Source organism: Periophthalmus magnuspinnatus, chromosome 16 (assembly GCF_009829125.3).
Source record: "Periophthalmus magnuspinnatus isolate fPerMag1 chromosome 16, fPerMag1.2.pri, whole genome shotgun sequence".
In the NCBI taxonomy this organism is placed as follows: domain Eukaryota; kingdom Metazoa; phylum Chordata; class Actinopteri; order Gobiiformes; family Gobiidae; genus Periophthalmus; species Periophthalmus magnuspinnatus.
The window spans coordinates 27665975-27693694 of NC_047141.1; the positions used below are offsets into that span (position 1 = coordinate 27665975).

Below are 27720 nucleotides of genomic sequence, written 5' to 3' on the forward strand. Positions count from 1 at the left end.
GATTAAGTGTCCCAGCGGCATTGAAGAAAGGGTCCAACGCAGAGGACACATCTCACTATAAGGACAATAAAGTGTACCTTAATCTACAAATGTGGAGAATTTCACCCAAAGTGATAACATCTTAACAGAGACGAGCAGGTGATGGACTCCCAGTAAACACAGTGCACTTTTAAGCACTTTTAAACAGTCATTAATATATGATCCCTAAACTAAAGTGTTACCAAAATGCTCAGAGCTTTTATGCAATTTGTTTCTGTCCTATCTGAAAAACAAATCAGAAGTAACAGATAAGGAAAGGATTGCACTATAAATGATTTGTGATGTAATAACGCCACCATAAAGCATTATTTATCTGCATGGAGGTCAGAGAGTACACGAGAGGACACACCTCTCCATGTGTGCATCAATAAAATGTTTCCCATCGGCTCCAACGGAAATCAATGGACGACTGAATAGTGAACGCAGTCCATTTTAATGTCCTCCAAACGGGAAAGCAGTTCAGTGTTACTTCAGGTTTAAAGGCGCAGATATTGGTCACATGCAGCAAACCACAGCCCAGTGATTATTATGGTCTTTACACAGGGCATGCTTCTCTATGTCAAGGAAGCATATTAAACAAAGAAGCATATAAAAGAATGATTTTAGCAGTGAAAAAGGCAGTCTGTTTCAAAGCCTCAGTATATAAGGATTGTGCCCTGCCCTGTCGCCCATAAGAACAATTTTACACAAATATTTCAGATCAAACTATACAAATAGAATAGTAAATATTGAATTCTACTCAGGCACTGCAAAAATAATATCCAGATTAGTTCAATTGACTTCAAATGAAATCAAATGATTGTATCTTAATTTCAGTAGTTTTTATTTATTTTTTTACATGTTGAACCTATTATTTTACTTAAAAATGTTTTGCAATACATTCCGTCTTATTTGCCAATTGGGTAAGAATTTAAGAATTAAAAATGACCCCACATACCCCGCTGACAGATACATATTCTTGGAATGAGTCAAAAAACTTAAAACTTAAAAAATGTCAAATAATCTCATATAGGCATTTGAATCTCAAGAGAAAAAAATACTCTACTTAAAAACCAAGGCTGGATAGACATTTTTTGCAGTGGGGCTGTTGTGGTCCAAATATCAAATCTTGGCCATAAATCAAACAGAGTGCAGTTTAAATTTGGCATGTTTTTTTGGCATTTTTCACAGTGTCCATTGTATAAGATGGAGTGTCCAAACTGTGGCCCAGGGCCCAAATGCGGGCCCTAACCAAATATTTTATGAGCCTTCAGGTTTCCTGTTGAGTTGGCACAAATAATTATTAAGTAGAACTTTAATGTTTAAAGTTTTAGAATCTTTTCCTCACCATTTTGGTGGAACAAACCTGTGAGGCAAAACTCAAACATTATTTTCATACATTAATTTAAAATTAAATACCTCAGCAATTTAGACTTTGAGTATAATGCAATATTAAAATAGGGCCCTTAATGAAAAAAGTTTGGACACCCCTGAAATAGGATGAATTTAATTCAAACATTAAAAAATAATAATTGTAAATTGTGCTTTTGTCCCCGACTCTCTCAGTGTCTTTCAGAGGAAGTCTTTGGACAGCGCCTCTCCAAAGTTGGGCGCGGCCATGAGAATCGCTATCGTACAAATAATGTTAAAAACACTGAACCCAACCAGGCAGAGCCGGTCCACCACAGCCGCCGCAAACTGCCACTGCTCCACCAGACTCATCTGTCTGTCCTGCTCCCGGACCCTCTCCACCAGGTACTGCACCTCTCCCAAAAGCGCCCTCAGCTGGTTGTCCACTGCCCCAGAACGGGAGGTAGCTACACTCGTGCTCTGACTCGCCCTCCCCCCTCCACCTCCACCCCCTGCCTCTAGTCCACCCGCCTCCATAGATGACCCAGCGGGGGGCTCGGGGTCGACAGTCAAAGGCGTTTCATGGGGAGAGTTTAGTTTGTTACGTGTGGGCGTGTCTCCTGTAGCTCCTCCCCCTCCTCCCACTGCTCCTTCACTGTCTCCAGGTCCAAAGCCACAGTGTGGCCTCCCGTGGCTGGTGGTTCTATTCCTCTGCACTGGTTCTATCTCGCTGGCATTCTGAAAAGACTGGAAGCCCATGTAGGGGAGGTGGCCGTTGGGCATGGAGTCGCGGTTGCTGTTGTGGTTTGGGAGGACGACTGGCTGAGTGCTGGGGCGGTGGGCTACAGGCAGGGGGTGGTTCAGTTGGGCCAGACTTGCCTGTAAATAGAGATTTCAAGATTAACTGATCGTGATTATGCATAAAATAATTCATTTGACATCTGTACCTGTAACGAGGTGAGACTCTGAGGCAGCACTGAAGGCACAGGGGTGGGGATGGTGGTTGTGGTGGTGGTGGTTGGAGAGGCCAGACTTTTACTCTGCACATCCCCAGAGCTGTGGGGCAGAGAGGGGTCAGCGTTCTCCCCCGGACGCTTCATGCGCAAGAACCAGGGAACCCACTGGAGCAGGACCAGGTGCAGCTGCCACACAACATGAACAAGTTACTGAAAAATGATACTTTTGTGCACTATTTCTGCTGCTGTTCTGTTGAATTTGATCTTATAAAGCACTTAGGTCACATGACATTGTAAATATAAAAATATCGCTACAGAGAAATATAGCAATAAATAAGAGTATTGAAACTACTTTGTACTACACGATAACAATAAAGGAGGCTAAACCCAGAAAACCATTTTAAAACAGACAGTAGCATTAAAAGGCATGAGCTGCCACAAATAAACTGCAGAATGCAGAATACTAGGCCTGATTATTGGGATAGGCCACCAACTTGTATTCTCTTGCCTTTAGCGCTGCCTGAGCTGTGTGTTCCTCTGTGTCTGAGTTATTTATTGCAGTTCTGGTTTATTGTATTTCATTATGACTATTTTATTGAACTGTTGACATATTACATAACTATGAATGAATAAATGCAAATATGAGAAAACATTGCAGATACAAAACAGAGGAAACTCACCAAGCGCGGCATGGGTCCATTGTTGGGATTGTGGTGGTGGAACTGAAGTACAATGACTGTAGCTACAACAGACATGCCCACGATCACCATGGTGCTGGCGAAGTACTGACCTGAGATACAAATGAATATATTTATTACAAAAATTTACCAAAATACTGACCTAAATAAGTTCTGGTCTGTGACAACTTAAGATACATATGTATATATTTCTAATTAGGAGTGGAGATTAAATCAAATAGTGACCTAACTCTTTGCCTGTTTCTGTTTATCCAAAATAACTACTTTACTGTTTCATGAGTACTTACTGTAAGACGGTATCTACTTTTTCTCTTATTCATGAATTCCAAACTATGGCAATGGGGAATTAAACCATATAAATATTATATCTTTTAATTTGGAATGGAACTCATAAAAACCTTCAAGTCAGAAAATTATTATTCGCCAAAATCCCATGAATTGGCCTCCAGTTCTCTGCATGCATTGTGACGAAACAAAAATGATGACCTAAAATTATTAAATTAAAAACAAATGAAACAAACCCTAAAACAACCCTCACTTTAGATAATTATGTGTATTTGTATTCAAACTATAGAAGTGACTTGAATCTGACCTATGAGTGGTACAGAGTCAGACGTGGCCGGCATTATCTCTGCAACCATCAGCATGAAGACAGTGAGGGAGAGGAGAACCGTGATACCTGCAGGAGGACACAAGCTTTTAGTGTTTGAGTTTATAACAAAGAATTTCACCCTGCTTTTTATGTGCATTTTTTTCATATCTGGCAACCTTCATATACAGTAACTCCAGTCAATACTGCATTATCTTTAACCCATCTATTTCTAAATGCTTGCTGCGTATTATATACTTACCTTATATTTATTTAAAACCTATTCTGTGTGTAGTTGCTTCATATTTTATTGCTGTTTTTACTAGTGTTTTAAAATGCTGGCTTTATTGCCATTTTGAGTTACTGTGACTCAAGCAGTTCTCCTCATGGATCAATACATTGTATCTAACTAAAATCTTTCCCTTACCCAGGCTAATCTTCTCTCCAGAATTAGCAGGAAGCAGAAACACCACCAGCGTCATGGAGGAGAGAAGGACGCAGGGGATGAGCAGGTTCAGAGCGTAAAATAAAGTCCTTCTTCTTAAAGTCACCACAAATGTAACATCTGGATAAGGCTCGGCACAGCAGTCATAAAACTGCTCATTTCTATCTCCTGGGACCCCTGAAAACACGCAGAGAAATGCACATTATATTTAATGAAAGAAACGAGAAAGAGCTATCAATCTGTCAATCCTTTCCATGTCTGGGCCGGGTGAGGTTTCCCATGTTGAGTCAAATTAAGCCGCAGGTTCCACTCCTGGTGGTGCCATTCCGTCAATTCCTTTAAGTTTCAGCTTTGCAACCATACTATATTAAATTTATTGTTTAAATAAGTTAAAGACGCACTATGTAACTTTTGCCAACAGCTTGTTTTTATGAAGATTTTTTTTCTTTGCCTGGAATGTTCCACTGTAGGGCATTAAAGTAAAAAATACCTTGAAAAATATACATTCTTTTTGGTTAACAGTAGAAATACAAATACTTTTACAATTTTTCTCATGAGTTTTGTTTATTTGTTTTTGTTTGCTCAAAGCTGAAGCTTGAACTCGAAAACTTTAGTCAGGGTGTTTCCACGAACATGGAAAAAATAACCCCTCAAATCATATGAAAAGTACTTTTTACTTTTCAGTCCAGTTAAAAAATGTAGTGGAGTAGAAAGTACAGATACTGCTCTCAAATGTAGTGATGTAAAAGTAAAAGGTATCCACTGTAAAATGTACTTAAGTAAAGTACAAATACCTACTTTTACTTCATTACCTTCCACCACTGACGGTTATAAAACAGTACCAGGGAAAATTCAGTGTGATGATTGCCTAGGACTGTTTAATGACTAGTTTTTTTTCTCTTAAATACATACTTGTTTACAACTCAAGAACAGAGCACACCATGACAGTTTATATAATAACATATTCAAATAACAGAACTCAAAAAACCTTGAGAAATGACTAACTCAATTATGCTATATGCTCACACTGAACTCACTGACTGTTGTTTTACCTATTAAGTCCCACTCTCCATTGGGCATGTATCCTGACACATCCGCCTCCTTCATCTGAATATCCAGCAGCCAGCCATCAAAAGTCCAGGAGCCGAACTTGAGCTCACAACGCTGGATGTCGAACGGGAACCACCGCACGTCCACGCTACAGGTGCTGACGAATATCCCTTTGAAAGATTACAAGAAGACGTGCTTTAAAACAGGGGATAGTCAGGGGAAATTAAGATGGAAAGTATTGAGTTTAACTGTTCATTAATAGGCTATGTTCACATTTGGACGATCGCCTATGCTGGATTTCAATGCTTCTTGGAGCAATTATATATATCTTACATGTGAATATTAACTTTTCTGTAGTTACTAGTTGCCTAATCTTAATCTAAACCCTAATCTTAGTCTATTTTCAGACATATCTGACTTTAGTAAATGCTGTTTACTTATGTCATAGGGATTTTGTCACTATAAAGTCCCCATGATGTAAGTTTGTGCTCAGATTTCAAACCCCACGATGTGAAGATGTGAGACAGGCCTCTACTTTGAGAATTTTTAAATCCAGGCTCCAAACGGTTCTGTTCGGCTGTGCGTACAACTGAGAGGCTTTGAATTACTTTGTGTATGAATGGTGAATGGTGCTGTACAAATAAACTTGCTTTGCCTTGTCTAAATATGCACCCACACATGAAGTCCAGTTTTCGTTCTGGGATTAAACCAGAATGAAAACTAGACTAGACCAGGACTAAATCTGGACCAAACCAAGTCTATATTTAAGACTAAATCAGGAACCAACCAACTCCAAACCAGGACAAGAGCGATCACAGCCATTCCCAGTAAACACAGTATTTATGTCAGGAAGAGGCGATAAAAATCCTTACCTGGAGGCAGATACTCACAGAAGCCACTCGAATTGACCAGGACGTTTGTTTTAAAAGTTGCATCAAATTTATCATGAGCACTACAGAAAAATAACGCTCACAGTCACTTTATACGTGTCTTAATATTGATAATTGTCATGGCAACTCCCTCTCACCTGTTGTAAAGCAGAATGTCAGGAGTCCAGATCTGGTCAGGAGTAAAACGCAGGTTCTTCACTCCAGGATAATCCGACTGGTTCCACTTTAGGTAATGGTCATACCACTGCTGAGAGGCACAGACCAGAAAATGAATAGATATGGAGAATAAACATGCAAAAAACTGAATCTAAAATGATTTAACGATACATAAGAATGTGCCTTTTTGTTATGTTCAACTCACCATTTGTAACCAAGCATTTGTGGTCAGTATCTGATTTTTTTCATCCTGTAACAACAAGAGGGGGTCACAAATTAGATTAAAGGCACGCAACATAATTTTCCTGCGGAGGGTGTGGCATCTTCTTTGCTACATGGAGATGATATTGCGTTGCCTGAAATGTTCCACAGTATGGCATTAAACTTACTATCTCCGCAGATACAAGCAGGAGACTCTGTAATAAAAAAAAACAACTGTTCTTCAGTTTGGATATATCAGATTCTGAATAATCTCTGTACCATTCACAAAGACTTAAAATCCACCACAAAAACAACTCTTTGATTCAGACCTTCATTTCATTTTCATGCAACGGTTAAACAACATTTTTCCACAACAACAACCACCACCAGGCCAAGTTACAAATCAGATCACTGGAGAGGTGAGAGCCTCAAAGTAAGAATGGAAGTTTTTATTAGCAACAAAAACTTGTGTATCTGAAAAGAAGACAAGAACTTTAATGTCATACTGTAGAAGATTCGAGGCAAAGTAATAACATCTCAAAACTTACATAGTGCACCTCTGAATGATTGGAAAACAGAAGCAATGAAGTAGTCGTCTTTGTCTCTGTTCACTTACCACGTCCATCACCTGCATGAGAGTGAAGGAGAAGTGCACTGTGAGCGTCTGGGAGTCGTTGGCCACCGGTCGCTCCATCGGGTTGTAATCCCTCAGCAGCTTCTTTAACAGGAAGCGCTGGTGAGGACCCTGCACGGACACTGCAGTTTAAAATGAAGAGAAAATGAGAAAACATAGCTGAGAAACTGCTTCGTGACTCACTAGGATGACCACCTGTCCCTCTTTTGGTTGTTCAGGCCCCTCCCACTTATTTAGAGAATGAGATTTACACACGTGATGATATCCATGGGTTTCAGAATGATAAGACATTAGAACCGTTGCCATAATGATTAGTAATGTAACGTAAATGATTACATCTTTTGAATGGGAACTTCTCAAAACATTGCATATAACAGGAAGATGAAACCCATTAACACTTTAATACTTTTTCGATGTGGTGGCATTTTGGGTTATATATTGGACTATGTTGCTATGACTATGTTACAACTGAAAATCACTTAATGTTAGATGTTATTACAGTTGTTATATGAGTTTAACTTTCTCTAGTCCATCCACAGTCCCAAATTCCACATTTTGCAGTGGTCACCCTATCTGTGAATATAACATGACAAAATGCAGTGAATATGAACAGCACATAAAGTCTATTGAACACTGTGGGGAAGACCAGCACACACTAACTGGCAAAGACAGATAGTGACTGCTAATCTTAATCAATTATCTCTGATGCAGGCTGTTTATGCGCTGTTGTAAACATGTCTGTCTTCATGCAGAACAGACCAAGGAAAAACAAGAAAAACATCTCCCCAGACCCCTATCAAGCATGTTAAATAAAAAGGAGAAGCTCAAAGTTTAACTGCAGTTGTCTGATATATGTTTTCCCTATTCTTCACCTGCTATATATTTTTTTTAATCTCCAAAATGCACAGCTCAGCATTAGAAAAGATCAATGCATATAGTGCTGTTTAAGCATCATATATTTCCCAGTGAGGCTGTTAACCAAAGGATCTCAGAGTTTGGGCTTCCACTGTGTCATTATCAAACTCAGTGCAAACATTCAACAGCACATTATAAGAAACAACTACTAACATTTATCTCGTTAACAATTTCAAAAGTCACTTACCTTGCAGCAGTGTTGCAGCCATCAGCATCCCCAAAGTCCCAACCGGCTTCATGCTTCATCCCTCTGTATTAATGTAAAAAGAAAAGCCATTGAGGAGGTGAGAGGAGGAGAGATAGAGAAGGGAATTGTAAGGGGACTGCTGAGTGTGATGCTGCTGATAGAGGAGCCAGAGCGTAAAATGTGCAGAGGGAGGGAGGAGAAGGGAGGGAGTGTGGATGAAATGCATAGAATGGAGAAATATTCTGCCCAATGTGTGTGATGTGTGTGTAATTACACTGATTTTGCTGTACATTCTTGGTCTGTGTTTTCTGTGCTTACATTTTTAATCCAAAGAAACCCTACCTTTTGTGGGCCAAATCTGCTATTGCAAAGGACTTGTTACGCAGTACAAAAAATATTGCTGTTGCTGCTGCTTTAGGCTGGTGTTTATCTTTGCATCTCCTGCCTTAAAAATCTCCTGTTTGGTTGTCATGTTTCGAAAGAACTATGCTGCCCTCTAGTGGATGTTTTCGTTAGACCTACATAATTAATAATAATAACATGGGAAAATATTGTATGTTGTTTTTATGTCAATTTTTGTCATTTTCAACAAATTTTTAATCAATTTCTGATAGATATTTTTATGTTAACGTTACTAAAACGCGCCGTGTATTTTGTAAGTGTCGCGTGTTGATGACGTCACGCTCACCTAGTTTTGTTTCTGTCGCTGCGTTTAAATTTTGCGGCAAGAAAAACGCAACCGAAAGACAAAGTAATAAAGGTCAGTGGAAAATGATGAGCGCTTATCTATACTGTACTGTTACTTTAATTATTTATAGCGATGCGTTATTGAATTCATTGTTACGGCGGTGCTCTTGGTGCTGTGGGAGGTTGTATGGTGCATCAACAGTGAGCTAGCATGAGCATGTTAGCCGCTTAAAGAGGATGCTCCGCTTGGATCATGTGATTGTGTCTCTTTGGGTGACCACGACCTCCTCAAATAGTAGAAAACGAGGGACAAGTCGACCGTTGAATGCCATGGCACCATACGATTATCAGTTTTAACAATTGTAATGACCATATTGCAACCCTGAAGGCCAGTACATTCATAAAGTTGTTAAAATTCCTGTGGCATCAGTGTAAATAATGGAACACTCTTAATACATAGGACTAGGGACAGAGGCAAAGGTGGTCACTGTACTGTCAGTTTCTTTCATGAGATCAACTTTATTCTACAGCTGCTGCTATTTGTTGTTGTTTTTAGTCTTCAAGCTGGGCTTTCTATAAAATAGATGCTTACCTTTTGTTATTACTACTATATGCTTCATGAAATTTAGATTTTGAGCATGTAATAATCAAATGCTTTTTGATTGAGACCTTCACTGTTTAGTTTTTTTGTTACTTGTGTCTGAAGTAAATGCAGTGTTTCCTTTTATTGGAGCAGGATCCAGTGGTTCCCCATAGTGTAATTTTTGCCTCATAGCTGAAGCTGAGCAATAAATGTTTATTAGAATGTATACTTTTTGCTTGTTCTGTATCATACATTTATAGTAGTAACTTTATTAATCTGTTATCATTTCTTTTTTGATTTTGATAAGTAGAGGCAATGATAAATGGCAGATACATTTGCACATTTAAAATAGTATTAAATAAAATGATTCAAGAAGGATTCTCTGTGTCACAATAGTCTCATATAAGTCTATTTTTTTTTCTTTTTTCCTTTGTTTCCTTGCTGTGACTAAAAATGAAAATGAAGCCACAAAATTGATGGGTTGCAGCTGTTCTGTAGTGTAAGCTGTTTCTTCCTGCAGATGCATAGGTCGCACTGACTCCACATGTATGAGAAGACGCGTATGATAAATGACTCTATACAGTACTGCCCTCTCCCTTCTGTTTAATGTACGCATTTTGAAGTAACATAATGAACTGCCTCTATTTTTATACAGAGGGTCAAGCAAGCAATGCCCTACAGCGGAGTTTAATTCGGGTGATGCGCTAGGACATGCAATAGGATTAGATTATTCATTTCTCCCTATGTTTTCAATGACCTTCCCATCCCTTCTGTTCATCATACTAGCCTTCACCGATCCTCTCAGAATATAGTGATAAGATTTCAGCTTTCACCGTGGGGACTATCGTATTATGTTGCAGTTGCACGCTCGATAAATTTCCAACTCTTTGTTTTTTTTATGGAAGAATCTGATCTAGTCACGTGACACCTCTTCTTTTTTACTGTAAAGCTTGTACATTATTTGGCAGCTTGAATACACTTGGAAATTAAATTAAACATTGACAAAGGTTGAATAATGTGTTTTTTTTCTTTGTAAAATGTGTGTTTACATACTTTACGCACGGTTTTTTGATAGCATCAACCTGTCACGTGACCACAATTGAAACTTATCTTTTCCCAACAAATGAAAACGAAACTCGCGGTGCGCTTTTCTTTTCCCTCCTTGTCATAGTTATCGCATGTTCTAGCCGTGTAACCTCCTTGCAACCGGTTTGCATCACTGTACAACTAAGCCTTATAAGAACGCTCACTCTGAAGAATCTGGTTATACTAGAGGCAGGATCAGTTCAACGCGGAAATAACCAGCCACGCGCAATCAAAGCTTCGTGAGATCAATACCTCTTGTAACCTTAATTGTGTTTTTAGAAGATAAAAATATTTTAAACCTTTATTTTTTTCTTAAAACCAACCTATAGAAAATGCAACACACTGGGTAAGTTTGTTGTATTTTTTTCTTACTTTTGACCTTGATCATTATTTATCTCTTTAGTAGACCCATCTTTTTTCACAATTTTCCACAAGTCTCCAAACAGAGGAGTAGGAGCCCGACTGGTCGTTTTGTTCTGTCAGCTGCTGTCTTGGATCTGAGTCTAGTTTAACCTCAGGCCTGGTCTCTGTCTGTGCGTTATGTTGCAGAGTGGTGTAACCTGAATCAGTATTGGCTCTGCTTTTGTTGATGATGTCCCTCCTATAGACATCAGTGAGTGACGTTAAATATGACACTTAAAGCTTAATCAATGTCTGTTACTCGGGAAGGGTGCTGCACTGTCCATTGTCCAACTGGAATGGACTTGTAACTACTTAGGTATTATCACTCCACTCGATCTGGGATTCAAACCTGGGAACTGCTTATTGTGAGGCAAGATGCTAGGCCACTCTGCCACTGTGCCTTACTGCTTAAATGTATCATGTTTCATTTGTCGGCAACATCCATATCTGGTGTTAATTTGAACAGCCAGGAACAGTCAAACAAAGATGTAAATAATTAATTGGCACCAGCCCGTTGGTCTGGTCTTATGTTTCAGGAGGACTGGGGGAGACAGTCACCCTGCTGTATCCTTGTAGGGTGGCTAGTCACTTTTCACTTTGCTCTGTGAATAGGGTTTGGTAGTGTGATGTGAAAAATACAAGAATGTTTATTAAGTTTAAGCGTCACCTACATGACATTCACCTTTCTGATTTAAATGTTTCCTTATTTGTAATCCACAGTTTCATTTTAAATACTGTTTATTTTATGGATTCCTGACTTTTTCTTTGCTTTGTATTTCAGGTATTTCCAAGTCACAACAAGCTGAACTTATCTCAAGATTTTCTGTCAGACTAAGAAAAGGTAGTGAAGTCACGCAGCCACAAGCCCTGTACTCCTTACTCCCCCCACCCCTGCGATATGAGCAGAGGTAGAGGAGGGTTCTATAATAAACACTATTTCCGGCATCCTTCACCCCACGGACAAACCAGAGAGGATTATTACCAGTCTGGCCCCAACTCGCTCTACCCGCGGGACCTATATCAGAATTACTACTCTACCCCAAACCGTCCTTCTGCTCCTTTTGGCTTTACCAGTCCCCCATCACATTACACTGTAGACCAAAGTTACTCACCAAACTACAACTCCAACCACACTGGTGTTTCTCAGACGTTTCTGCAACAGCAAGTTGAATTCTTAAGAGGGCAAAGCTCAGAGGCACCAAAGTACAGTCCTACTGGAAGAGGGTCATCTCTCCCCCTAAATCAGCAGGAGGCAGGATCCAGTAGCTTCCCAAAAAGTGGTCAAAGGGGAAGGGGGGGCCAGGGCCAGAGGTTTAGGCACCCTCAATCCACTCCAGGTCAGGGGCAAGTGTATCCTAACCAGTTACAAGCTAATACAAACAACTCTCCATACCCTAACAGGTCATGGTCCTCTGCTATAGACCCCCTGTGTAACACTTTGCAAACACTGTCCGTTCAACACAAACAGCCCAATGTAAGACAACAGCAGAGATATCCTTCAACCAGGAGTTCTGGCAGCATCAGCATTACCCTCACCCCAGATATCCAAGAGCAGGTATACAAAGCTTTAGCAGCCTTGAAGCCAGACGAAAGAATCCCTGCTAAACTGTTGGCTAAAAAGTTACATCTTCCCAAAAAGATTGTCAACAAAGCACTGTATTCATTGGAACAATCACAAAAGGCCTACAAGCAGGGTCTTACACCTCCTGAGTGGAGTCTATACAGGCACAACGAAGATCAAAAAGTACAGAGTCTTCCCCATCCACTTTATAAAAACCCAGAATACTTTCCAAAAGCTGAAGAGGGTTCTCAGCTTAACATAAAAAGCACAGATCCAGAGGAGGAAGAGGACTCCGATGTCATTGTTGAATCAAGTTGTTCTTCTTCCTGTTCCTCATTAGACTCTGGCGAAGAGTCTCAGTCACAAAGCCAAGAGACAGTCCACAGCACCAGTACAAACTCCACGGATTTAACAATGGCAAGGCAAAAAGAGGAAATTTTGCAATACCTCCTAGGTGTGAGGGAGGCCACTTCTCTTAGTATTGCAAAAAATCTGGGGCTTAGGGGTGCCAAACAGGTCAACCCAACACTTTATGCTTTGGAAAAACAAGGAGAGGTTGTCAGAAATGGTGAGGTAAGTCCTCCTACCTGGGAGCTTTCTTCTCACCGTAAAGAAAGAATGGAGAGAAATGTCAAAGCCAAAGAAGCTTCTTCAGGTCAGAGTGAACTGCAGGAGCAAAGTTCTACAAATCAAAGTGGAGGCTGCTCTGCGTTTGTGCCATCTCTACCTTCATCAATACCAGGTCTAGAGCCATTGCCACGTCAGGAGGGGTCTTCAGATAATGGCCAGAGTAAAACAGTAAGTAAACTGAGAAATAATGAATCTAATCTTTTTAAATAATTTAAAGAATTTTCTCCTATGTCCAGTGTCCACTCATGATAACTAAAGGTCATATTGTTATTTCCATAGACATCAGCTTTCACATTGCCACAGGCTAAAGAGCCCAGTGAAGGGCAGTGGGCAACTGACGACATCCCAGAGTTCCTCAATACCATTCGCAGAGAAACAGACGCCGTGAGGGCCCATCCTCAGGCCAATAACATGGGGATTGTAGCTGTGTCTTTGGCTGCACCACCTCCACAGAACTTTTTGGGAAAGTTACAAGAAGTTAAACTGAAGAACCCGGTCAGTGGACTCATGGAATACGCTCAGTTCATTGGTGAGAGCTGTGAGTTCCTGCTTCTTGACCAATCAGGACCATCGCATGACCCAAGGTTAGTCTTGATATTGTGCTTGTGTAAACTAATGTGTCTGTTATGTGTCTTTTAATCATAGATGAAGAGGGAGTAATATTAAGTAGCTTATTTCTTGCTTTTTGCCTGTTTAAGATTCCGTATGCAGGTGATGCTGAGTGGAAAACTGTTTCCAGTCGCTGAAGCCTCGAGCAAAAAAGTGGCAAAAAAAGACGCTGCTGCAGCTGCTCTGCAAGTGCTGGCTGCTGAGATCCAGGGTGGGCCTGGCTCAGGGGAAGAGGGAGCCACTGCCAGTGTGGGCCAAGCTACGGGTCTACTTTCAGATAGTGTAAGTGTCATGAAACACAAGAGCTTAACTGATCAATTGTACATTTAATATTTATAAGAAAACATTATGTCCTTTAGGGGTCTCTTGAAGACATGCTTGGAGCAGACAATGAGGAGGGGATGAGGACATCTGATGGGGCTCGGCAGCCCCTGTCCCGCTCACTTCCTGGGGGAAAGAATCCAGTGTCTGTCTTGATGGAGTACAGCCAACGCAGCGGCAACTCCATTGAGTTCATTGTGACTGGTCAGGCTGGGCCACCGCACGACCCGAGGTACTGACTGCTCCACATTCACGTTTGCTCTCATGACATGGCAATACATTTCATTTGAAAACAGAAAATCTGAAAAATTTTACTACCGTAAATTTCGGATTATAAGCCACTACTTTTTTTCCACGCTTTGAACCCTGCGGCTTTTACAGCAGTGCGGCTTATATATGGAATTTTACTGGATAACGGCCCCTGGGGGGCGCTCTCTAGCTGTAAACATAAAAGTGAGACAGACGTGGGGAAAGATTCTGCTCTGAAGAATTCACTAGTTTTGATTTTGAACGATCATTTTGCGCATCATGAAATGGATATGATGCAGTTTTTAAGATAAAGAAACAGAAAGGAAACAGAGCAGGGGTCGGCCTTTAACACGCAAAGAGCCATTTGGACCCACTTTCCACGTAAAATAAAACACTGGGAGCCGCAAATACTTTTTGACATCTAAAATGAAGATAACACTGTATAATAACAATAATGTAACGGAATAATGTAGGTTTTACTTTCACGGACAAGCCTTCTACACGTGGCAGATAAATATGGCAAAAACAACTTAAGTGCATTAAAAAATACAACTCACCAAACCGCTGCATCATGCATCGCGCTGATTATGTGATTATGTCTACTCTACTCCGCAGTTTCTTTAAAAAAACAACAACAAAAAAACTCGTAGCGTATCGTTTAATCCCAGGTGCTTATTCTCCATATGCCAAAGCAGTTTTGAAGGTTTCATTGCCTTATTTGCTTTTCCCGTATGTTACGTAGAGCGGACTGTGCGTGAGTCACCTGTAGCGACAAACCCAGATTTTAAGTAGGCATTGTCTGTTAAATTTATCTTTGTTTTTCTTGGAGATCGTAGTCTCCTCTTCTGGCTCCTCAGTTGTCCTTTTCCCCTTTGTTAAAAGCTCTCCAAAGACTTTTGTTTTGGCTCATTTTCACTCGCTTGTGGCTCTACTTTTGTGCGTCGTGTCTGATGTGTTATACGTGATACGTCATCGCGGAGACAAGAGCAGATAATATACTTGCTACTACATCAAATAGATTTCTGTGGCGATTTCCAGCAGGATTTTCATGATACATCTACGGACGAGCTTATTAGTGTGTCATTAGGGACGGGCCAAAGTTGCTCCTGACCCCTGTGCGCACAGCGTCTGAAAATCAGGGCTCTTTACGCAGGACTGTGAGCTGTGTCTGTGTCAGTTCCCAAGCCACGCAGAGCCGCAGTATGAGGCTGAAAGAGGCGCATACGGCTCCGGAGCCGCGAGTTGCCGACCCCTGAAATAGAGCCACTGCACGTAAGCTCGCCATCAATGAATCCAACTTGGTCAATGTAAAAAGACGACAAAAGTTTTCAGAGGAAATAAAAGCAGATTTTCCGTGTTGGTGCAGCTTTATTTTCTAAACCTGCAGATGTGTTCATCCCGTGTTGATGTCGTGTTGGTGCCAATTTTCAGGCACAGTTTAAAAAAAAGCGTGTCGGTGCAGCGTCTTTCTGTGTAAATATCTCATGTTACAATATGAAAACCTGCGGCTTTTATTCAGGTGCGGCTTATATATGTACAAAATTGATTTTCTCTTCAAATTTAGCTGGTGCGGCTTATATCAAGGTGCGCTCTGTAGTCCGAAATTTACGGTACTCAATATTGTCACTGATTGTTGGCCAGTTGAGTGACATATAGAAGAGCATGGAAGTTTACAATACCATTTATTTAGAAATCCTCTTATCTTTACAGAAGCACCTGAGCACCTTTTCCTGGGTGGGTATATAGGTATATAAGCAGGTCCAGGTTCTAACAAAGTCTTGAGGCACAAAAACACCAATGCAGAAATTATACTAATACGAGCATTCTCTTTTTCGAGTTATCACTATTTAAATGTAGTTAAATTCACAATCTTTTTTGTCAGGTTTATGTACCAGGTGAAGATTGGAGAGACTGTGTTCCCAGAAGCCTCTGCTCCGAGCAAAAAGGCGGCCCGGCAGCTGGCAGCAGAAGAAGCAGTTAAAGAGTTAATGGCAGATGGACGACTGCAGTCCAACAAGGTAAAAGACACGGTTTGAAGAGTCCATGCCCTGAAACCTGAACAACACTGCTCTTCTGTTCTGTGTTAGCCCCACTTTCCTCTGGGCACTTCTAATGATGAGGAAGCCTTTGGGAACCCGTGTCTGCCTCTGCCCCCTCTGACTGCAGATGCACTGCGAGCGGCCCACGAGGCAGGGGTGGGAGACCTTATCAACTATCTCAACAACAATGCAGTTTCTGGTTTGCTGGAGTATGCAAGAGCTCGTGGGTTTGCTGCGGAGATCCGACTTGTGGACCAGTCTGGACCAGCCCATGAACCAAAGTTAGTGGCATATGACCTGGTACTTGAGAACCATTCTATTGCCATAATGGCAATAATAAGTTTGAAGTAAACATTTTTATTGCCCATCTGCACTGCTCAGGTTCACGTACCAGGCTAAACTTGGTGGGCGCTGGTTTCCTCCCGTCTGTGCTTCCAACAAGAAGCAGGGCAAACAGGAGGCTGCAGATGCAGCGTTGAGGATACTGATTGGAGAGGCTGAGAAAGCAGCACGAACAGGGGAACTCATCCCTGCAGAGGTATGACCTCTTTTGTTTATGATTTTTAAACCTACATTTGAATCAATGTAGCATGTGGATAATAAAGATTGTGTCTGGACTGTCCCTTTGTCTAAATCTAGCTTCCAGTGAGTGGCAGCACTTTGCACGACCAAATAGCCATGTTGAGTCACCAGCGTTTCAATGCGTTGACTACACGCATACAGCACAGCCTTCTGGGACGCAAGATTCTGGCCACCATTGTGATGAGGAGAGGGGAGGGCCTGGGCACTGTTGTCAGCCTGGGAACAGGTAAACACAACCTCATAAATAAAAGTGTGTAACAGCTGCACATTGGGTGCAATGTCTTTAAAGGACAGTGCCATAAGTGTACATTTCTGATCCAAACCAAAAGGGCCTGAACACGACCTTGTGGTGTTGTATCACTGTGTCCTTTGACGGTCTCTGTGTTTTGTTTTGTTTTTTCTCAGGGAATCGTTGTGTTAAAGGAGAGGAGCTAAGCCTTAAAGGGGAGACTGTTAATGACTGCCATGCAGAAATCATCTCCAGAAGGGGGTTTGTCCGGTAAAAATAGCTCTATTTTTTACATTGTTTGATGACCAGTTCTAAATATACTTAGCTTGTCAGACACAGTCTGCAGGACAGTACAAGTGTACCTCTCTCCTGCTCTCAGGTTTCTGTACAGTGAGCTGCTCAGGCACTTTGATGGAGCAGACGACAGTATATTTGAGCCAGCTGAAGAAAACAAGCTGAGAATCAAATCTGACATCACCTTTCACCTCTACATCAGGTGGAACTATCAGATGTTTTATCTCCTCTTTCACACTGTTACTCTGTATTGGCTTCATGCATCAGTGTTTACCTGTGTATTTTTGCTCTCATCTTCCCCATAGCACAGCGCCGTGTGGAGACGGAGCTCTGTTTGACAAATCCTGCAGTGAAGCAGGGGATGAAGTGGTGGGTCACCAGCCTCTTTTTGAGAACGCTAAACAGGGCAAGCTACGAACTAAAGTGGAGAATGGTGAGTGATAAGAACCTTAACCATCTGTATTTTGCAGTGATGATTTTTTTCTAGTTCCAAATGTGTGTGTCTGTACCAGGTGAGGGCACCATCCCTGTGGAGTCAAGTGATATTGTGCCCACCTGGGATGGCATTCAGCATGGGGAGAGGTTGCGCACTATGAGCTGCAGTGATAAGATCCTGCGCTGGAACGTGCTAGGGCTGCAGGGGGCGCTGCTGTCTCATTTTGTTCATCCTATCTACTTAAAGTCCATCAGTCTAGGTAAACTACAGTCTTGTTGATTCAAATATTTATTTTGCGTTGACAAGATCTTTAGACTTTAAATTTTGTGTTTCAGGTTATTTGTACAGCCATGGGCACCTGACACGAGCCGTTTGTTGTCGGCTTGCGAGAGATAGCGAAACACTCGCGAAAAAACTCCCATCACCATTTAGGCTCAACCACCCTGAGGTAAAACGAAAATATAAGTCAGCACACACTATGACTAAGCCTTAAACTTACTCATCACATACAAATGCTCTGATTGATATCTGCCTGGTCTTGTGTCACACTAAATGTGATCTGACGGGAGTATTCCCTCTCCTTTTGTGTCCCATCGTCTGCCGTAGGTGGGACGAGTGAGTGTGTATGACTCCACACGACACACAGGCAAGACCAAAGAGTCCAGTGTGAACTGGAGCTTTCCAGATCAACACTGTGTGGAGGTACTGGATGGGACCAAAGGCAAACTGGATGGGTAAGTCGCACAACTGTTTTACAAAACATTTAAATGTTCAAAGTGACTAGTGACAGCTTTTGTTTGTAGAAACAAGATGGCCGTGTCCCGGGTTTGTAAGGCCAACCTCTTCTGCCTCTTTCGCGCTCTTTGTCAGAGATCTGGGCGCAATGATCTCCTCTCCTTATCTTCGTATGCTCAGGCCAAGATGTTGGCCGAGGACTTCCAGAAAGCCAAAAGGCTTTTTTTCCAGGCTCTCAGTGTCCAAGGATATGGAGCTTGGATTGGCAAACCAATGGAGGAAAAGAGTTTTGAGTTGGGAACTTGGAATAGCATGACAAACTGTCCCAGTGGGAACAATGGAAATGACAACGGGAGTCTAATGGAGATCAAGGCACACGATGTGGAGATGAAGGTACATGGGGTCTAGCATGTTCACATCTTCTATGAGGCAATAATAATTATTTTTTGGATGAAAGCATTGGGCTCGGCAGATCACAGGAGCCCAAGTGGTCCTATATGACACAGTGCAAACCAAACCTACAATCATTTTTTGCAAAAATGATCCTATGATTTTAATTGTATTTTTCTGTTGATTGCAAACATGCAGTCGGTAAAGGATATTTAAAGTACTACTTTTGAAAATGCAGGTTTTTCAAGTCCCATGCCATGTGCTGATAATATCTCAAACACAACTAGTCTGCTGATATATTTATGTTTTTTTTTGTTTTGTGGTTGAAGATGAATAACTTACATTTTGAGATCTGTCTTTTTTAAGACTTTCCACTTTTCTTCTTCCACTGTTAGACATTGATGTCCTGTGTATAATTGTTTAAACTGAACAGCATACTGTATGGTCTCTTTTTTAACTAAATCATGTCAGCAATGTGTAACTATTTTGTCTAACCATTTTAATTCAAATGTGCGGTGCCCTAACCTTTGTTAGTATGATTAAAAATGTGGAAAAAATGTTTTTGCCTATCGATTTCCTTAAGTATTTGCAAAAAAAAAAAAACAGTTGCCAATAGCATATATGTCAACTTAGTTTTTGCACCCTCTTAAAATGTAAAAATTTTTCTGTCCACTCAAATTTGATAGTTGCCATAGATTGTGCATAAAGTACTTATGGGTGCCAAATTCATCAAATTTTGACTGAAGATGCATAAGGCTGGTTGAACAAAAGCAACATCAGGAAAATAATTTTTATTGACAGGGCGTAATTGTTGTGTAGGAAGTTTAGAAATGCATGTTTTGGAAAACACCAGGCCCAAAAAGCCAACTGATTGATTTTCATTTTCTCTTTATTTTTACAGGGAGAGCCCAGTGAGAGTACCGGTCTCCATTTTTCATGAGTGCCCTGTTAAAATACCATACAATACAACCAAAAACAAAAATAACTACATGGGCCCATTTAAACATTGAAAACAGGTGCAGGTGTGATTATAAATGTTTATCATCAGATTATTAAGGGCATCGGTAGCACCAATGTATCCAGTTTTACATGTCCTTGAAATGTATTGCATTTTTGGAAGGCAAATCAAAAGTTCTATTGTATCCATGTCATGAGATCTTGTACTGAAAGTTCCTGCATCAAAGTTCAAGTGAGATATTCAGGCAGTCTATCAACTAGTCCCTTACAAATACATTTTATACAGTGTTCTCTTCTGACAGGTAGCAATGGTCAGTCTACTTTTTCATAGTTCTACAGTGGTAGGTTTTAAATCCATCACCTGTTATGAAACAATGGGATGAGTGAAAAGTGTATCTAAAGGTTTAAAAGTAGAGGCTAAAGTTTGCATGTATATTATAGCTGCATAATCGTACAGAAAGAACGGTTTCTTGAACAATTTCTTTCCTGCAATTCAAAGGTATACAAGATTTGTTTCAAGAATAAAATTATAATTTTTTTATTTTAAACTTACATAATTCTGAGATATGTATTTTAAAGTATAACTTTTTTTCAAGGCAAAACTCAAGATATTTATAGACAGACTCTTTCAATCAATCTGCCATTTAGTGTACAAAGATCTGTATCTTGCATATCACTTAAATCTTTGTTTGTTTAAAAAAATAAATAAAATGTTATACTTAGTTTTATTTGCATTCATTGATATTTTAAGATTTCTGAGAGAATTTTGGATTTCATTAAAATCTTGCTGCAGTTTTAAAATTATGAGTTGCAAGGGATTTGTTTATATATAATTTATTTTATTCTAATAACAATTTTTTTCTTAACTTCTTTCTGCCAGCTGGTCAAAAATCTAAATTAAAAACAAACAAAAAATAAAAATAAATAAATAAATATTCTGGCAGGTAAGATCTAAAGACAAACAAATGCTGACACCTAGTGAGGCACATCAGGCATATCATGTAACGACTATATTTACACTCAAGATAATATATTCCTGGTTGACTGGGCGAACGTACAATTAAAGACAATTAAAGGCCTAAATTATAAATGAATTAGGTGTTTATTTTCTGTTCTGTTCAGATCCATTCCTGTTTACATCTATCTACGTCACTATTATGCGACCAGGCTCTGCTCTGTGTTTGTCGCAGACGAAATACGTCACCTTTTCATCATCAACGCTTTTTTTTTTGTTTTTTTTGTTTCCATCGCTGCATTTAATACTGCGGCAATCAAACTGCGGAGTGGACAAGGAGATGTAATGAAAAGGTGAGAGATAAACTATAAATGGTGACTGATTATTGTTTTTACTCGTGGTTTATTGTGATTTAAGCGGTGTTGTGTTTTGAATGAGTCTTTGGTGGTGGCTTGAATGATGCTCTACAGTGTAATTACAGTAGTGAATAGCTAAAATACGCCAAGGCTTGCTACAGATAAAAACTTAACCAAAAGTAACTTGAGTCTTGTGCATTTTGTGTCTTATATAAGCTATAATAAGTCTAATACATGTTGCTATTTGGATATACATATTTAAGGTTTACTGAATGTCTTCTAGTGTTATTGCAATCCAGTCAATATTTTATAACGCCTTTGTTAAGGACTTAACAGCTGCAACTGTAAATTGCCTACCGTCTAATAATTAATTGTTTAGATGAGCCCCAGCAGGAGATAGGTCTTTGATTGGCTCATGAAATGCAAGCCTCATAAAACCTGCAACGCACTAACTGCAGAATACAAATACGATTTTAATCTACTCACTCACTTCTTCTGACATCCAAGACTACACGAAGAAATATCTAAATTTAGCTGTTATTGTTTTTGTTGATGTAAGCAGTTTTCTCTTGCAGATGCATAGGTCATCCTCTGCCTCCTCTGCACGATAGTAAAACAGCTCTACATACTAGTCCCTTCTCTTACTTAGTATACTATGTGTCTTTGTTTTTCTTTTCACATTTTGTTCGTCCTCAAAGGATTTAAAAGGAATTTTATAAGCCCCCAGTCTCCAAACACACAGGAGCAAAAAGTGGTTATTATGGGTAGTTTTGTTCTTCTGTCAGCTGTCCAGCTCTAGGCCAGTTTAACCTCAGGCCTGGTCCCTGTCGGTGTGCATTCATGTGATAAACTTGTGTGTACTGAATGCTGTAACCTGAGTCAGTATTGGTTGTGCTCTTGTTGATGATGTCGCTCCTATAGACATCATTGAGTGATGTTAAATATGACACTTGAGGCCTAATCAATGTCTTTTGGGAAGAGTGCAGAACTGTCCATTGTCCTGACTTTAACCATAGCTGTTTGGAGTACACCTTACTGCTTAAATGTATCATGTTTTCTGGTGTTAATACAGCCAGGAACAGTCATATGAAGACTTGAATAATTAATGACCACCAGCCCTTTGGCCTGGACTTATGTTTCAGGAGGACTGAGGGAGACAGTCACCCTGCTGTATCCTTGTAGGGCGGCTGGACAGTTGCGTTACAGTGTCACTGCATTGTAGGCGACCGCGACCCTTAGTTTCGTTTTATGTTAAGCCATTGTGCCCTTGTTGATCTTTTTCAGATTTGAAAGTTTGTCTGGAAATTACAGTCCATCATCTCTGCTGAGTACCAGTGTAGAAGAAGAATCTGATTCTCAGCCTTTGGGAGAAATTGCAAACCAAGGACAAAGAGTGTAATATCTGCAGTGATACGGGCCCCCAGAACTCACACTAACAATGGCAAGTCCGAAAGAGGGAATTTTGCAATACCTCCTAGGTGTGGGCGAGGCCACTTCTCTTAGTATTGCAAAAAATCTGGGGCTTAGGGGTGCCAAACAGGTCAACCCAACACTTTATGCTTTGGAAAAACAAGGAGAAGTTGTCAGAAATGTTGAGGCAAGTCCTCCTACCTGGGAGCTTTCTTCTCACCGTAAAGAAAGAATGGAGAGAAATGTCAAAGCCAAAGAAGTCTCTTCAGGTCAGAGTGCTACAAATGCAAATGAAGGCTGCTCTGTGTTTGTGCCATCTCCAACTTCATCAATACCAGGTCTAGAGCCATTGCCACGTCAGGAGGGGTCTTCAGACAATGGCCAGAGTGAAACAGTAAGTAAACTGAGAAATAATTAATCTAATATTTTTAAATAATTGAAAGAGTTTTTGTTCAGTGTCCACTCATGATAACTAAAGGTCATATTGTTATTTCCATAGACATCAGCTTTCACATTGCCACAGGCTAAAGAGCCCAGTGAAGGGCAGTGGGCAACTGACGACATCCCAGAGTTCCTCAATACCATTCGCAGAGAAACAGACGCCGTGAGGGCCCATCCTCAGGCCAATAACATGGGGATTGTAGCTGTGTCTTTGGCTGCACCACCTCCACAGAACTTTTTGGGAAAGTTACAAGAAGTTAAACTGAAGAACCCGGTCAGTGGACTCATGGAATACGCTCAGTTCATTGGTGAGAGCTGTGAGTTCCTGCTTCTTGACCAATCAGGACCATCGCATGACCCAAGGTTAGTCTTGATATTGTGCTTGTGTAAACTAATGTGTCTGTTATGTGTCTTTTAATCATAGATGAAGAGGGAGTAATATTAAGTAGCTTATTTCTTGCTTTTTTGCCTGTTTAAGATTCCGTATGCAGGTGATGCTGAGTGGAAAACTGTTTCCAGTCGCTGAAGCCTCGAGCAAAAAAGTGGCAAAAAAAGACGCTGCTGCAGCTGCTCTACGAGTGCTGGCTGCTGAGATCCAGGGTGGGCCTGGCTCAGGGGAAGAGGGAGCCACTGCCAGTGTGGGCCAAGCTACGGGTCTACTTTCAGATAGTGTAAGTGTCATGAAACACAAGAGCTTAACTGATCAATTGTACATTTAATATTTATAAGAAAACATTATGTCCTTTAGGGGTCTCTTGAAGACATGCTTAGAGCAGACAATGAGGAGGGGATGAGGACATCTGATGGGGCTCGGCAGCCCCTGTCCCGCTCACTTCCTGGGGGAAAGAATCCAGTGTCTGTCTTGATGGAGTACAGCCAACGCAGCGGCAACTCCATTGAGTTCATTGTGACTGGTCAGGCTGGGCCACCGCACGACCCGAGGTACTGACTGCTCCACATTCACGTTTGCTCTCATGACATGGCAATACATTTCATTTCAGAACATAGATCAATATGTGACTGTGCCCGAAAATGAGGGGGTCAGCTGACTAAAGACACACTATTGCCAGTGTTTCTTGGCTGTATCTCTAGTGCAGTCCTTGAGGCAGTCGATTTGATAATAACAAAACATTTTCAGTCCCACAGATTTCTACACATTTGGTGGCAAAACCGAGCCTTAATTTTAATACATATTTTGAAGTTAAAAGTGACCTTTTACTTCTGCTGAAACTTAAACAGTCTTTTTAACTGTTTCTTAAACATATTTTAACAAATAAAGGGAAAAAAGTAAGGTGTTATATCATTTATTGTTCATCTTGTGAGGTCACCACTAATAATTAGTTGTATTGGTGGATAACTGTACAAAGTAGGAGAGGCGCTATATTCTATAGTTTCATGTGATGGTTGTCTAAATGTCAGCATTGTTTTGGAGGGCAGATTTTTATGGCATTGACAACACTTGCCTGGAGGTCTAAGGGCACTGCAAGTCAACCAGGTTTACTGTTACATGGACAAATCCCAGACTCAAAGTTATCTTTTTTGTCAGGTTTATGTACCAGGTGAAGATTGGAGAGACTCTGTTCCCAGAAGCCTCTGCTCCGAGCAAAAAGGCGGCCCGGCAGCTGGCAGCAGAAGAAGCAGTTAAAGAGTTAATGGCAGATGGACGACTACAGTCCAACAAGGTAAAAGACACGGTTTGAAGAGTCCATGCCCTGAAACCTGAACAACACTGCTCTTCTGTTCTGTGTTAGCCCCACTTTCCTCTGGGCACTTCTAATGATGAGGAAGCCTTTGGGAACCCGTGTCTGCCTCTGCCCCCTCTGACTGCAGATGCACTGCGAGCGGCCCACGAGGCAGGGGTGGGAGACCTTATCAACTATCTCAACAACAATGCAGTTTCTGGTTTGCTGGAGTATGCAAGAGCTCGTGGGTTTGCTGCGGAGATCCGACTTGTGGACCAGTCTGGACCAGCCCATGAACCAAAGTTAGTGGCATATGACCTGGTACTTGAGAACCATTCTATTGCCATAATGGCAATAATAAGTTTGAAGTAAACATTTTATTGCCCATCTGCACTGCTCAGGTTCACGTACCAGGCTAAACTTGGTGGGCGCTGGTTTCCTCCCGTCTGTGCTTCCAACAAGAAGCAGGGCAAACAGGAGGCTGCAGATGCAGCGTTGAGGATACTGATTGGAGAGGCTGAGAAAGCAGCACGAACAGGGGAACTCATCCCTGCAGAGGTATGACCTCTTTTGTTTATGATTTTTAAACCTACATTTGAATCAATGTAGTATGTGGATAATAAAGATTGTGTCTGGACTGTCCCTTTGTCTAAATCTAGCTTCCAGTGAGTGGCAGCACTTTGCACGACCAAATAGCCATGTTGAGTCACCAGCGTTTCAATGCGTTGACTACACGCATACAGCACAGCCTTCTGGGACGCAAGATTCTGGCCACCATTGTGATGAGGAGAGGGGAGGGCCTGGGCACTGTTGTCAGCCTGGGAACAGGTAAACACAACCTCATAAATAAAAGTGTGTAACAGCTGCACATTGGGTGCAATGTCTTTAAAGGACAGTGCCATAAGTGTACATTTCTGATCCAAACCAAAAGGGCCTGAACACGACCTTGTGGTGTTGTATCACTGTGTCCTTTGACGGTCTCTGTGTTTTGTTTTGTTTTTTCTCAGGGAATCGTTGTGTTAAAGGAGAGGAGCTAAGCCTTAAAGGGGAGACTGTTAATGACTGCCATGCAGAAATCATCTCCAGAAGGGGGTTTGTCCGGTAAAAATAGCTCTATTTTTTACATTGTTTGATGACCAGTTCTAAATATACTTAGCTTGTCAGACACAGTCTGCAGGACAGTACAAGTGTACCTCTCTCCTGCTCTCAGGTTTCTGTACAGTGAGCTGCTCAGGCACTTTGATGGAGCAGACGACAGTATATTTGAGCCAGCTGAAGAAAACAAGCTGAGAATCAAATCTGACATCACCTTTCACCTCTACATCAGGTGGAACTATCAGATGTTTTATCTCCTCTTTCACACTGTTACTCTGTATTGGCTTCATGCATCAGTGTTTACCTGTGTATTTTTGCTCTCATCTTCCCCATAGCACAGCGCCGTGTGGAGACGGAGCTCTGTTTGACAAATCCTGCAGTGAAGCAGGGGATGAAGTGGTGGGTCACCAGCCTCTTTTTGAGAACGCTAAACAGGGCAAGCTACGAACTAAAGTGGAGAATGGTGAGTGATAAGAACCTTAACCATCTGTATTTTGCAGTGATGATTTTTTTCTAGTTCCAAATGTGTGTGTCTGTACCAGGTGAGGGCACCATCCCTGTGGAGTCAAGTGATATTGTGCCCACCTGGGATGGCATTCAGCATGGGGAGAGGTTGCGCACTATGAGCTGCAGTGATAAGATCCTGCGCTGGAACGTGCTAGGGCTGCAGGGGGCGCTGCTGTCTCATTTTGTTCATCCTATCTACTTAAAGTCCATCAGTCTAGGTAAACTACAGTCTTGTTGATTCAAATATTTATTTTGCGTTGACAAGATGTTTAGACTTTAAATTTTGTGTTTCAGGTTATTTGTACAGCCATGGGCACCTGACACGAGCCGTTTGTTGTCGGCTTGCGAGAGATAGCGAAACACTCGCGAAAAAACTCCCATCACCATTTAGGCTCAACCACCCTGAGGTAAAACGAAAATATAAGTCAGCACACACTATGACTAAGCCTTAAACTTACTCATCACATACAAATGCTCTGATTGATATCTGCCTGGTCTTGTGTCACACTAAATGTGATCTGACGGGAGTATTCCCTCTCCTTTTGTGTCCCATCGTCTGCCGTAGGTGGGACGAGTGAGTGTGTATGACTCCACACGACACACAGGCAAGACCAAAGAGTCCAGTGTGAACTGGAGCTTTCCAGATCAACACTGTGTGGAGGTACTGGATGGGACCAAAGGCAAACTGGATGGGTAAGTCGCACAACTGTTTTACAAAACATTTAAATGTTCAAAGTGACTAGTGACAGCTTTTGTTTGTAGAAACAAGATGGCCGTGTCCCGGGTTTGTAAGACCAACCTCTTCTGCCTCTTTCGCGCTCTTTGTCAGAGATCTGGGCGCAATGATCTCCTCTCCTTATCTTCGTACGCTCAGGCCAAGATGTTGGCCGAGGACTTCCAGAAAGCCAAAAGGCTATTTTTCCAGGCTCTCAGTGTCCAAGGATATGGAGCTTGGATTGGCAAACCAATGGAGGAAAAGAGTTTTGAGGTGGGAACTTGGAATAGCATGACAAACTGTCCCAGTGGGAACAATGGAAATAACAACAGGAGTGTGATGGAGATCAAGGCACAGGAGGCCTAGGATGCTCATTTTTAAAATTAAAAAACCCTCGACACAATCCCAACATTAGGTCATCAGCATCTGTCAACATAGTATATTAGAAAGGTTATTTGGGACTGCACTGTTGTGTGCATACCCAGAGTTGATACAAAAAACAATTTTACCTCTAAAGCTACATTAATCATGTTACTGTTCAACAAAAAATATGCAAATGGTTATAGGAAGAACATGCTAATTGTATTTTAATGTTTTAGTATAATGCATATTTTGTACATTTTCAGCAATAATGCTATTTTTATTTTTGTGAAACTACTGCATTTTTTTACTGCGTTAAT

At 41.1% G+C, this 27720-nt stretch overlaps 2 protein-coding genes across 2 annotated transcripts; one reads left to right on the top strand and one right to left on the bottom strand.

Annotated features, from left to right (window-relative positions):
• Positions 1-1565: 1565 nt before the first annotated feature.
• LOC117383965 (neuronal acetylcholine receptor subunit alpha-7-like) lies at positions 1566-10250 on the bottom strand. The gene is made up of 12 exons (XM_033981217.2): positions 10127-10250; positions 8090-8152; positions 6970-7109; positions 6358-6402; positions 6134-6243; positions 5979-6058; positions 5109-5276; positions 4039-4233; positions 3615-3701; positions 3005-3114; positions 2316-2510; positions 1566-2247 (listed from the first exon to the last, which is right to left on the bottom strand). The coding sequence occupies exons 2-12, from the start codon at positions 8139-8141 to the stop codon at positions 1591-1593; spliced, it is 1839 nt and encodes a 612-aa protein (XP_033837108.1). The 5' UTR covers positions 8142-8152; positions 10127-10250; the 3' UTR covers positions 1566-1590.
• A 308-nt stretch (positions 10251-10558) lies between these two features.
• On the top strand, positions 10559-27421 carry adar (adenosine deaminase RNA specific). Its single transcript, XM_055228097.1, has 31 exons — positions 10559-10791; positions 11629-13206; positions 13318-13622; positions 13737-13929; positions 14007-14200; positions 16100-16235; positions 16305-16537; positions 16638-16794; positions 16896-17064; positions 17244-17337; positions 17447-17563; positions 17667-17794; positions 17874-18056; positions 18133-18245; positions 18404-18531; positions 18601-18934; positions 22602-22994; positions 23100-23404; positions 23520-23712; positions 23790-23983; positions 24588-24723; positions 24793-25025; positions 25125-25281; positions 25383-25551; positions 25731-25824; positions 25934-26050; positions 26154-26281; positions 26361-26543; positions 26620-26732; positions 26891-27018; positions 27088-27421. Exons 2-31 carry the CDS (start codon positions 11746-11748, stop codon positions 27404-27406), a joined length of 6807 nt encoding a protein of 2268 aa, XP_055084072.1. The 5' UTR covers positions 10559-10791; positions 11629-11745; the 3' UTR covers positions 27407-27421.
• Positions 27422-27720: the final 299 nt, after the last annotated feature.

What these genes read in the sequence shown, in the direction of transcription:
- LOC117383965 (XM_033981217.2), bottom strand. Translation starts at nt 8,141, where the DNA reads ATGAAGCCGGTTGGGACTTTGGGGATGCTGATGGCTGCAACACTGCTG. An exon ending in CTGTGAGTATCTGCCTCCAG is followed by an intron (nt 5,277 to 5,978) that starts GTAAGGATTTTT and finishes AATCTTTCAAAG; the next exon opens with GGATATTCGTCAGCACCTGT. An exon ending in TGGAGAGTGGGACTTAATAG is followed by an intron (nt 4,234 to 5,108) that starts GTAAAACAACAG and finishes GCGTGTTTTCAG; the next exon opens with GGGTCCCAGGAGATAGAAAT.
- adar (XM_055228097.1), top strand. Translation starts at nt 11,746, where the DNA reads ATGAGCAGAGGTAGAGGAGGGTTCTATAATAAACACTATTTCCGGCAT. An exon ending in GGACCAGCCCATGAACCAAA is followed by an intron (nt 16,538 to 16,637) that starts GTTAGTGGCATA and finishes TGCACTGCTCAG; the next exon opens with GTTCACGTACCAGGCTAAAC. An exon ending in GGGAACTCATCCCTGCAGAG is followed by an intron (nt 25,282 to 25,382) that starts GTATGACCTCTT and finishes GTCTAAATCTAG; the next exon opens with CTTCCAGTGAGTGGCAGCAC.